This window comes from Tachypleus tridentatus, chromosome 10 (genome assembly GCF_004210375.1).
Source record: "Tachypleus tridentatus isolate NWPU-2018 chromosome 10, ASM421037v1, whole genome shotgun sequence".
NCBI classification, from domain to species: Eukaryota; Metazoa; Arthropoda; class Merostomata; order Xiphosura; family Limulidae; genus Tachypleus; species Tachypleus tridentatus.
The window spans coordinates 102874607-102887325 of record NC_134834.1 but is presented as its reverse complement, the minus strand read 5'-3'; the positions used below and the strand labels follow the sequence as shown (position 1 = coordinate 102887325).

Sequence of the window (12719 nt, the reverse complement as noted above, 5' to 3'; positions counted from 1 at the left end):
TTGACAATAAACTTATTGTTAAATGTATAAATTCATTGTTGTGTGTTTTAATAAGTGAAACGAAACTTGCACCTTAAGAGGTTTTTTTTTTCCATAAGGTTTGGCTTGAGTAATCGATTTGATTCTGAATTCCCTTCACCGTTGTCAGCCAAGGTGAGTGTGTGAACTTGTTATTTTCATGTTTTCTTTCTTGTTAGTTGTAATTTTGTTAATGCAGGTAAATGGTACTTTTGAGCACATAATGCAGTGCATTTATGTTCATGATATATTTGGTTTGATGAAACCTAATAGGATTCATATTTTCTTACCTTCTTTTTCATTAACATTTGTCATCAGAACATTGTACTTGTTCTGAAGAATATTCTTCCTTGCTATAAAATACTTAACTTCTAATAAAATAATATTTAAATTGGTAAATAAACTCAAAACAAAACTCTTAATGAGATTTTGTTCTGAGAGCATATTTTGTTAAACAAAATGATATTGTTGCTAGTAAAATAATCTCACCGAAGTATTTGTTTCTTTAACCCTTGTGCAATTGGTTTGCTATAATATACGCAAGTTCGTATACACATTTGCACCTCTTAAGTATTTATACTACAACTTTTGATACAGTATATGTACCTTCACAAAATTTTACATACCTTTGATAAAGGTTACAAGCTTTTTTACACAAAAAACATTATTTAATGATACATTTTTGCAAAAGATATGTTTAGTGAAATATCAAGTTACTAGTCTGAATGCTAAGTGATTTCATGTTATAATTAAAAAACTGTTCTTCATACCAAAAATCTTGAGTAGTATTTGTGTAATCTGTAAAACCTCTTAAATACATTTCAAATGTTTGTTTAGAGTGATATTTTATATTATTTTGTATACCTTTCTATAGCCTCTCTGAGTTCTATCAGTTGACCGATCTCATAACCATCATAAAAGATTACAAATTAAGTATGCATTTTTTTTCATGTTAGAATGACTACATAATGTAATATGAAAGTACATATGTTTAGTCTAAGTAACTTAAGTCTCATAACATTATATATTTATCTAATTTTTTTTATTATATTAACCTTAGTCATGCCTAGTTCACACTACATAACTTGCATTAACATGGTGCACATGCACTCATGTTATTGTATCCAGTAACATAAAGCTGATCTGGTCTTGGCTGTTTTAGTGGACTGGTATTTTGTATTATACAGTAACATTTAAATTATTATTCTCTATGTGTGTACATAGATTATTACTATTTAAAAATAAGTTATGAAACTTATTTTTCTTTAAATATAAAACAAACAATTGTCTCTTCTAGCTATAACATTTGAACTCGGTTGCTACTAGACATAGGTTGCTAAGCATTCTAAAATTTTGCACATGGAGGATATCGAAATATTTTTAGGTTTTATATGTACTATTGAATAACCAAAAAATCATAAATAACTACACTGATACAGTAGAATTTCACTGTTATTTATTAAGCTTAGTAACTAAGCTGTATTTAGGTCTAAAATAAGTATGAAACTTGGAGCAAATTAAAGACACAACCTAATTCCTTTAAATCTTTGGTTGAAAGAAGTAGGTAACGTTATTGCAGATTAAAATGGCTGAGAAAACCACTTAAGGGGATATTTTGAGTTGTTAATTGGTTATTCGCATGTCATATATTGCAGTAAGTGTACATAAGGCACTGTTTTCACAAATGGAAAGGGTTGGATGGGGCCACTGTGTTTGATTTAGTACACAAGCCATATCTCAGCAAAATATAAATATATTAGGTTCTTATTTTATATTCTATCTTGTCAGTATGGTAATGTGAGTTTCTAATTTATACCAAACTATACTAAGTATTTTAACATCACAAACATCAACTTTAACCAGAGCTGCATTCAACATACCATGTGACTCTCAAAAAATCGATATTTAGGTGTGTTCTTTTTATATCCCCTTTCAAATTAAATTAACTAGTATATAATATTAAAGTCTGAATTATAATCTAAAATTTGATTCTAAACTTGTTGACATAAATTCATAAAATAGTGGTTCCATTAAATTTTGAATGCAAGTCAACAAACACGATAATATGGTCTTTGACCTGTGATCTGTTGCAAAAGAGTTAATGAAATGCCTGTATTTCAGTAGTTTTAGTCATCTGTTGTTCAGAAGAATAAGTGTTATACAACTTATTTTTTTATGATCTAATTTGTACTTCTTTTATTGTTAGGATGGAATTTAGTGCATAATGAATATGTAATAAATAGGTATTACACTTAGCATCTAATAAAACTCCTCAAAAACTACTGTTCGTCTCTACTAAAGTAATGGAACATTGGTGGAGTTTGTCATTGGGTTCTCTGTCACTTTTTTTCTCATCCAGTAATGTGTATGATGTGAAATGGCTGTATAGCATTTATCTTCTATCAACTTGAAGTTATTGATGCCCAGCTCCATATGAGACCAGCAAGAATCAATTAGTGTTGGAAGTTAAATCATCTTCTGCCCAGTTTGCTGCATTATCTCCCTAGTGTCCTGAGCAATCTTCTACCCAGTTGCTTTGATCATTTCTTTGGTTTCCTGGGTCGTCTCCTTCTGAGTTACCAGGACTTTTTCTACTCTGTTACCTTGGCAGTCATACTCAGTTGTCTGAGCTGTCTTATACTCTGTTACTTGGATTATCTGCTATTTTGTTACTTTTATTATCTCCTATTCTGTTACCTGAGTTGTCTCCTATTGAGTTAACTGAGACACTCCTATGCAGTTAGATGGAAGACATTCATACATATTTATCTTGGCTTGGTTCCTGCACAGTTGCTTGGAACTCTTACTCAGTTACCAGGACCACTCTAACTCAGTTACTAGGACCTCTCTTACTCTGTTACCTGAAATATTCCTTCTCGATTATCTGAGTTTTCTTCTCATTTACCTCGGTTGTCTCCTTGGTTATCTAGGCTTTCTCCTTCTCAGTTATCTCATTTGTCTGCTACTTGGTTAACAGAGGTACTACAACTCACTTACCTGGACCATCTCTTATTTAGTTATCATTTTACTGGTATTTAAAGGCCATTTTTAACCAGTGAAAGTGTTTTCTGTCATTAACCATGATAGTAGTTATTAATAAAGTTTACCCAAGAATTTCACAAAAGTTCTAATAGGACATCCAGGCAAAAATCATTTTAAAAAGTGGATTTGTTCTTGAAACAACTCTCGAGACTTTCTGTTGCCATGTTGAGGCTGCTAAGATATCAATACTAGTAGAGAAAAAGTTGATTTTTCAATTGTTAGACAAAATTAATTCATTTTTTATTCATGCTTTTAATGTTATTTGTATTATTCTCATAGAAATGCAGAATCCATTTAAGTTCTATCATACCAGTCATCAGTGCTCCATTTTATACCAGTTAGAAATGCTTTATTTTATTAGAGTAAACAATGTGTATATTTATAATGGTGTTTTCACCTTCATTGATTATAGTGCAAATAATGCCTTGTGCAAAATGAAAGATATCTTGGCAGCAAAAAGCATTTATGTTGAAATGCAGGAGACTACTCTGTGTACCATCTACTTTCATATATGATGATGGAACAAGGACAATCAACAATAATTGGAGGAAAAATCAGTACATTTAAAATAAGGATGTTCAAAAAATGTTGAGAACATCTTACAAAGACAGAGTCACAAATGAAGAGGTCTATAGAAGATCAAAGCTAGAAGAACATTACTTAACACATTAAAACAATGAAAGTGTAGATATTATGGTCATGTAGTCAGAATGTTATTGGACAACAAGACCAAAGGGAGAAAATAAGAAGGAATGGATGAAGCACGTGAACAGGTGCAGCTTGACTATGAAAGATGCGTCATAAAGGCACAAGAGAGAAAGACAAGGCACACCATGACAGTTATTGGACAACAAGACCAAAGGGAGAAAGTAAGAAGGAATGGATGAAGCACGTGAACAAGTGCAGCTTGACTATGAAAGATGCGTCATAAAGGCACAAGAGAGAAAGACAAGGCACACCATGACAGCAAACTTTCTGTAGAAGGAGGCCAACTTCATGCCAGACCAGTCTTACAAACCACTACAGAGAAAACAGATATGAATATTTTACTGAAATTTAGACAATAATAATAAATGTAGTTATCAGTATGTCATAGGGTAGTTTTAAAACTAATTTAAGAGCCTTTGTTTTTTGCTCTGAAGGATTTTTCTAAGTCCTTCCTTTTTCACCATTGAAAACATCTGGTATTTTACTAATGTGCATTAATTGGAAAATGCCATGTTCAGGATCCATTTCAAAGGTTCACTGGTGTATTTTGTCTCAACTTTGATTTATGACTACTTTAATGAATTTTCTTCCAGTAGATAATTACAGTAATAGATATCTCTCCTCTTGTGATTGGTGAATGATTCTGCTTGTTCATACTTCCCTGAAATTGTGAATGCATTTTAACATTATTATTATTACTGTTTCACAAGCCTACTCTCGGTGTGGATTCCTGTACATGGTGAGGAGACCTCCCAGGGAAAGTTCTGTTCTTTCTGGTTACCTCCTCTGGGATTTAAACATCCACCCACGTGTTTGCCATGCGTGGCGACCCGTGAAGGGAAGGAAAGGATCCTGGTGGTTGAGGGGTCCAACCCTAACACACCACTTTGGCCTTGAATTCCTGTAGACAGGCAGCCTTTGGGTAGCCCCCCCTTTGGTCAATTGGCTGGTCCACTTGGGCTAGTCAACCAAGTACTAGTGTTGGAAGTTCTCAACGGGTGTTGTGAACATTGTGCCTGATGCTGGTGTTTGGGTATAGTGCTCACGAAACCCTGGCGTTGCTGCATTGTCCTTGCATGACATTGTAGTGCGTCCCCTCATAGGGTTCCATGGTGGGTGGAGTCAGTGGGTACTGAAATTTTCCTTTTTTCATATGAATCCTCCTATGAGAAATTTAAATAAAATAGTGAAAAACAGTCAATAGGTAAATGACCATGTCTTGAAGACTGAGCAGCAATCTTCAACATCTGCAGCACACGTACCTCATTTTCTTATATTACATTCTCTTTCAGAAAAACCTTTAGGACAAATGTCCCCCTCTTTTTTATTCATAAGGGACAAGAGGGACTTGCTGGCTCTCCAAAGTCAGTAAAGAAGCTTAGATCTGGAGACATATTGGTTGAAACATCCACATCCCAACACAGTGAACTCCTCTTGAATTCAAAGGCATTTGGGGATGTACCTATTGAGGTTACCCCTCATGCTACCTTGAATTCATCACGAGGAGTTATTGTTGAAGGGATTTGAAGAGCGCCCTGAGTCAGAGATTCTTGCTGGTTTCTCCACTCAAGGAGTTTCTGCAGTGAGGAGCATCTCCACTCGCAAAGATGGAGTTACACTGCTGACAAATATCTTTGTTTTGACATTTACATCACCACGTGCACCTGCCACCATCAAGGCAGGTTATCTAAATTGCATGATATGGTCGTACATTCCAAACCCTCTCCGATGTTTCCAACGTCAGAGGTTTGGCCACTCAAAGATGTCATGTCGTGGTTCCCTGACATGTGCTCGTTGTGGTGGCAAGGACCATGATGCCTATGAATGTGACACGGACCCACATTGTGTCAACTGCAATGGTTCTCACCCTTCATGCTTTCGTTCTTGCCCAAAATGGTTGGAGGAAAAAGAGGTGCAGCGTTTGAAAATGACTCATAACATTAGTTATCCCGAGGCTCGGAAATTGCTGTTCGCCACTTCATCTCTGACATATGCTGATTTACTTCATTTCACAACTACAGTGGAAGTGAAGACAGATTTCTCTGTGACTCCAAGAGAATCATTTTCCAAACAAATGAAAAGCCTTTTGACCTCCACAGTTAAAAAGGATGATGAATCAACTTCTACACCCATCTCTGTTCCTCCCATTACATTCCAACAAACCTCAAGATCCACATCCTTTGGTTTCAAATACAGGCATTTCTTTAGATACATCTTTTTCTCCCACCCAAGATGCAAAACAATCATTTGATCGCATCCTCAGTCACTGGAATCCCCTTCCAATAACCAAGACCTGCCAACTCGACCCAGGGCAGGATCCACAGAGGTTGATAGACCTCCTCTGACTGAGGACAGTAAGGAAAAAAGACGTGGTTATAAACAGAAGGGTTCTCCAGCCACTTCACCTACCCGTCATTAAAAATGGCCACCTTGATGTAATGGAACTGTCGAGGTTTATCTTCTAATCTGGATGTTATCAAAACACTTATTGCTTCCTACCATCCTGTTTGTCTTTCCTTACAAGAAACATTTCTCAAACCTGCTGATACAGTCACCATTTGGCAGTTTTCTGTGTACAGAAATTTTAGGCTGAGTGATGGACGAGTACATGGAGGGGTGGCACTATTGGTTGATCAGCATCTGCCCACCCTGTCTTTGTCATTCAACACACCCTTGGAGGCCGTAGCCATCCGTGTTTCCTTGGGTCATACCATCACTGTTTGTTCTCTCTACCTGTCCCCTGGAGAGACATATGATCAATCAGACCTTGATGCTCTTGTTGAACAGTTGCCGTCTCCCTTTCTGATCCTGGGGGATTTTAATGGATACCATCCCCTCTGGGGAAGTTTTGTTATTGATAGGAGGGGTCGCTCTGTAGAGCATATGCTCTCTGATCACAGTTCTTCTCTTTTCAATACTGGTTCTTCAACTTATTTTCATGCACCTAGTCAGTTCTTTACTGCTATTGATCTCTCAGTTTGCTCCCCTTCATTATTCTCCCATTTTTCATGGAGGGTTGACAATAATCTACTAGGCAGTGATCATTTTCCTATACTTTTAAGAGAGACTGGCCATTGTCGATGCCACCCTATCTGCGTGCCCCGATGGAAGCTGGATCAGACAGACTGGTCCACTTTCACTGCTCTCGCAGAAATTGATCCTGCCATCGTCAGTCAGCCATCAATAGACGACTGTGTGGCAGCTGTAATTGACTGTATTATACAAGCAGCTGCTCAATGTATTCCTAAACCTGGACACATTTTCCATGATATCCTCGCTCGTGGTGGAATTCTGCCTGCCACATGGCATGGAAGGCTCAAAAACGGGCGTGGGATACTTTCTGTAGATATCCCACATTTTCAAACCGTGTCACTTTCCACCAGGCTCGTGCACATGCTAGGTGGGTAAGACATCAAAGCCAGAAGGAATCTTGAATTAAGTTCACCACTAGCATATCTTCTACCACCAGTTCCAAGTCATATGGGACAGGGTTTTGAAAGGTCAGTGGGCACTACAATTCTGTCCCCCTCTCAGTATTACTCTCTGACGGCCAAGAAGTAGCTGATGTCCGGAGCATTGCTCTAGGTGAAAGCTTCTGCCAAGTATCTAGCACTTCTGCTTGTTCCTACACCTTCTTGGCCATCAAGACTCAGGCAAAGTGTTCACCTCTTTCCTTTCGAACTGACTGTCTCTTTGACTATAATCGTCCCTTTACACTGGTGGAACTTAAAATGGCCTTTCATCCGTCTGGCAGTACATCTGTTGGACCTGATGATGTACAGTATGACTTGCTGCGTTATCTCTCTCCTGCTTCTCTTGTTATTCTTCTAATTGTTTTTTAACCAGATCTGGCAGGAGAATGTTTTTCCTAATGCCTGGTGCCAGGCTATTATCTTTCTCTAAGCCTGGGAAAGATCCCAAGATTCCTTCAAACTACCTCTCCAATTGCTTTGATGAGCTGTCTCTGTAAGACCTTAGAGAGAATGGTTAATGCTCATCTTGTTTGAATCCTCGAATCAAACAACCTCCTCTCGCCCACCCAGTGTGGGTTCTGATGACAGCACTCCACCAAGGACCACCTAATTCAACTTGAAACATCAATCAGAGAAGCCTTTCTCAAACAACAACATCTTGCATCAATATTCTTTGACATTGAAAAGGCTAATGAAACAACATGGAGGTATGGAGTTTTGCGAGACCTCCATATATGTGGGTTACATGGCCATTTACCTATGTTTATTTAAAAAAGTTTAATGGACAGGAGATTCCAAGTTCGTGTGGGTTCGACACTTTCCTGTTCTTTTCTACAGGAATCTGGGGTCCCTCAGGGCTGTGTTTTGAGTGTCTCACTTTTCAGTTTAAAGATTAATGCCATATGAATAAATCCCTCTCACTGTTGCAAACGGGCTCTATGTCGATGATTTTCACATCTCTTATCAGTCGTCGAACATGAGATATATTGAGCGGCAACTACAAACTGCCCTAAATTGTGTACTGAAGTGGACCATGGTGACTGGCTTTAAATTCTTTTTTCTCTAAAACCATTTGCATGCATTTTTGTTGCCAACAGAGTATTCACCCTGATCCTGAACTCCATATTGGTGAAGTTTTGCTACCAGTGGTCTCTGAGACCAAGTTCTTGGGGCTTATCTTTGACCGTAAGCTGACCTGTATACCACACTTGAAGCAGCTACTGGTCAAATGCACAAGAGCACTGAACATCCTCCGTGTCCTCTCTACCACCAGTTGGGGAGCAGATCGATGTTCTATGTTAAAAATATATCGTGCTCTTATTAGATCGAAACTCGATTATGGATCACTGGTCTATGGCTCTGCCAGACCCTTGGCCTTAAAGATGCTGGACCCTATTCATCATCAAGGACTTGGGCTCTGCACTGGGGCTTTCCGCACCTCCCCAGTTCAAAGCTTATACATAGAATCTCATGAACCTTCTCTGCACCTTTGCCGTTTGCAACTGTCTTTGCTGGATTCTTCAAAACTTTGTTCCTTACCAAAGCATCCCACCTGGGGATGTTTTCCTTCCTCAGTGGGCCATACTTTTTCAGAACAGATGATCTGTCATTGCTCCTTTTGGCCTTTGCATCCAGGTGCAATTGGATGAATTGGGTCTGTCCTTGGATAACATTGCAGAATCCACTGGTCAGCCCATCCCACCATGGCTTATTACAGTCCCCAAATGTGGTCTTTCTTTAAGTCATCTGAGAAAGGCAGATATTCCCGATGGGAAGTACCATCTTTTATTTACTGAACATCTCTTGAACAATCTTTCCATTCCAATTTATGTGGATGGTTCCAAATCAGGTAACTCTGTGGGCTCTGCCATGGTTTGTTGCAGTTTGGTGATGCACACAGAATCCCCTCTACAGCTTCTGTGTTCACTGCTGAACTGTATGCTATATCTCTTGCCCTGGATCATATTGAAGCTAAGCAGTACTCCAACTGCACTATTTATACTGACTCCCTTAGTTCTCTACTGGCCCTGGAATCGCTTCATGTTGGCTCACACCCTGTTCTCGCTGATATTCAAAACCGACTGGCCCATTTCTCATTAACATCTACTTCTATCTAGTTTTCCTGGATACCAGGCCACGTTGGTATTCAGCTTGCAGACATGGCAGCTAAATCTGTCTGCTCCGGCACTATCACCACTGTTCCTATTCCGTACATGGACTATGGTCCTGTATTCAAGGCTCGGCTCCATGCCAGCTAACAGCTAACTTGGAGTGAGCAACATGATAACAAGCTTTTCCAAATAAAACCCTGTATTGGACTTTGGCCATCTAGCTTCCATAAGGTTCGGAAGGAGGAAGTTGTTCTAACTAGACTACGCATTGGTCACAGTTTTTTAACTCATCATTTTCTTTTATCTGGAACTGTTGTACCAGTGTGTAGTTTGTGTAACACTCAAATCACTGTTAGCCACATTTTACTTTCTTGCCATCGTTACGACTCTCAACAACAACACTATTTTAAACATGTTCTGTCCCAATGTTTGTCCGTAACATTAGACAGTGTTATTGGTGATGGTGACACTGTCCACCTTGATAAAGTTTTTAGTTTTTTAATGGCCATTAATCTTTTTAATGTCATTTAAGTGTTTGATATTTATTCATTATACCTTTTTAATTGTGATTCCCTTTTAAGAGTTTCAATCTCTCTAGTTCAATTTGAAATTGGAAAATGCCATAACATTAAATAACTTGACGCCAGGACTGGAAAAGCCAACTTCATGTGACTAACGCTGCTGTTTGAACTACCCGTTAGTCGTCCTGGTGAGTTGTTATTACAATTTTGCTGCATATCTTTTCACACTTTTATTACTTTACATTTTGATACTGGCCATAATGACACATAATCCGGAACCAGGACTGGAAAGGCTATCTTCGGGTGACTGACGGTGGTTCTTGTAATTACCTGTTAATCTTCCTGATGGGTTATGATCATTACCATTCTGCTACAGAAAGTCCTTGACAATTTTGTGGACTGGATGTCAACATTGGTTTTATGCCGTTTTTATTTTAATTGCTGTTTTGTTTTTACCTTCATTTCCTTTTATGAATTTTACCACATTTACTTTATTTTTACCTTTTTACCAGACATTTGGCTAATTATTGTTACGATTTTGCTACATGTCTTTTAAAACTTTTATTACTTTACCTTTTGATAATGGCTGTTATGACACATAACCTGGAACCTGGACTGGAAACTTCAGGTGACTGACGGTTGTTCTTGTACTTACCTGTTAGTCTTCTTGGCAGGTTATGATCATTACCATTATGCTAGAGAAAGTCCTTTACAACTTCTCTTACTCTGCTTTCTATCTTAACATTGTAGACTAGGTGCCAACATTGGTTTTGTGCTTTTTCTGTTTTTCAATGCTGTTTTGTTTTACCTTTATTCCCTTTTATGTATTTTACTACAATTAATTTATTTTTACCTTTTTACCGGACATTTGGCGCAAATAGCCCAGCTGCTTTGTGCCATAAAACACCAATTCAACCAACCAACCACAAGCCTACAACAAAATCAACTGGGTATTTTGCACCAAAACTTAGATATACTATATGAAATGCTACAAACTCTCATGATCTATTTAAAAGATGAGTATTTTTCTTTGAAATTTAATTTATGTGGCAATAAATACATAATATTTTCAATGTTGCTATGAGTGACTTCCTTTGGACATGACACTCGTTAAATGTGTGTTTACATGAAACCTCAGGAACAAAATCACCGGGCTCAGTAAATAATTGTTGAGTGGAAAAAAAACAACAACAAAAACTCAGCATTAAACTGGGGAAAAACATAACGTTCAGTGAAGTGTTTATTAATGTGTGTAGCTTAAAATTCATTCTCCATAAGTGGACATAAAAACTTCAGAAACAAGATAATTAGAAATTATTCATTTTAAAAGGGAATGGAGATTATCAGAGAAGTATAGAAATAAGATGAATCAAAATGCTAGGATTATATTTTTAAGCCTACAACTAAAACAGAAAATAAACAAACTAGGCTGAGAATAGTGTCTTCATTATTTTCTCAAGCTATAAATCTCTATTTTGACTTTATGTCTACAGTACTTATCAATTTTAGTTGTAGGCTTGAAAGTATGATTTTTGAGTTTTGATTCAACTTGTGACGATCTTTATTCCCATTTTAAAGTAATAGGTTTTAAATTTATTATTGTAATTCTGAAACTGATGTTGTTTTCAAAACTTACAATAATTATCAGCAGCATTATATATGTATTTTTATATTTTATGTATTACGATGTGTCTTTTATAGGCATTTATTATACATAAGTATTTTCATGATTGTGGTATATTCATCATCTCAGCAACAAAATTCTTGGCTTTTACTGACATTTAGGGCTTGGTAGACTGTGAATATTGAAGTTCCATTGCTCATATCCAATTACTGTAAATTTGATAAACACTTTGGGGCCATTTTAAGTGTAACAGGTAAATCCCACTATTCAGTGGAACAAAAGCAGACCAAAAGTTAGTGGTGATTAGTATTGACTATTTGCCTTCCTTGTAATTTGTAACTTCAAAATTAAGTGGAATTTGTGCAGATAGCCCTTAAAGTAGCTTTGCACAAGTGTTCAGAAAGAAACAATTTACTTGCTCTCCAGTGGTAACTATTATAGGTTAGAAATCTTGAACCACTGTGCTTAAGTTAATTATTTCATTTTTTATAAGAATATTACATCACTCTGTTGCAGTAAAAATTTGTCTTCAGTGATGTTGATTGAAGGTGCTTTTCTCAAAACAAATTGACCTGGGGTCAAGACTACTTGAAGTGAGGCTCTTGGTTATATAGGCTCTTTGGTAAAGGGGACCATCTTTTAATTATCAGTCATAAAGTATTCCCTCAGCCTGTCCTATTCACCCAATTCCGTGGTATGTTGTTTTTTTTTATATAAAAAGCAGTTAAATATGCCGCTATTCCATTAACTGCACAAAAACACATGAAATGTAGTAAAATAAAATTGATTTGTATTAAATTAACCAGCTTTGTAACTTTTTAAAATTTTCACTCATTTTCATTAAAAAAGAAAAATTTTATCCCAGAAAGATTTGAAATCTTTTGTATAGTTTTCAATACTTCATCTCATTCTGTGTTTTTATAAACATGTTAATTCATTTTAAGAGCTGAAAAAATTGGCACCTATTATTTTAAAAAAATAGTGTATTTGTAGCTGTCCATTTCTTACAGTTTGGTAATTTTTTTAAAATCTGTTGACTGTTATTAACAGTTTAGGGTAAATATGACTTAGCTATGTTATACATGCAGAGCAGAAGAATTAATACCCAGTTATATATGAACAGTTAACTCAGTTAATGTGATTTTTAGTTGTGCATGCTATCATTATTGTTAGTTCATATGAATATGGTCAATGGATATATCTGTGGGCATGAAAGTGCAAA

General features: G+C 36.8%; 1 protein-coding gene across 1 annotated transcript in view; it reads left to right on the top strand.

The window, feature by feature from the left end:
* The window catches only part of LOC143230001 (cysteine-rich hydrophobic domain-containing protein 2-like), a 50003-nt gene that overhangs the window by 16442 nt on the left and 20842 nt on the right, over positions 1-12719 (top strand). Inside the window, exon 2 of the mRNA XM_076462939.1 lies at positions 99-153. Coding sequence (XP_076319054.1) covers positions 99-153 — 55 coding nt within the window. The remainder of the gene's footprint in view (positions 1-98; positions 154-12719) is intronic.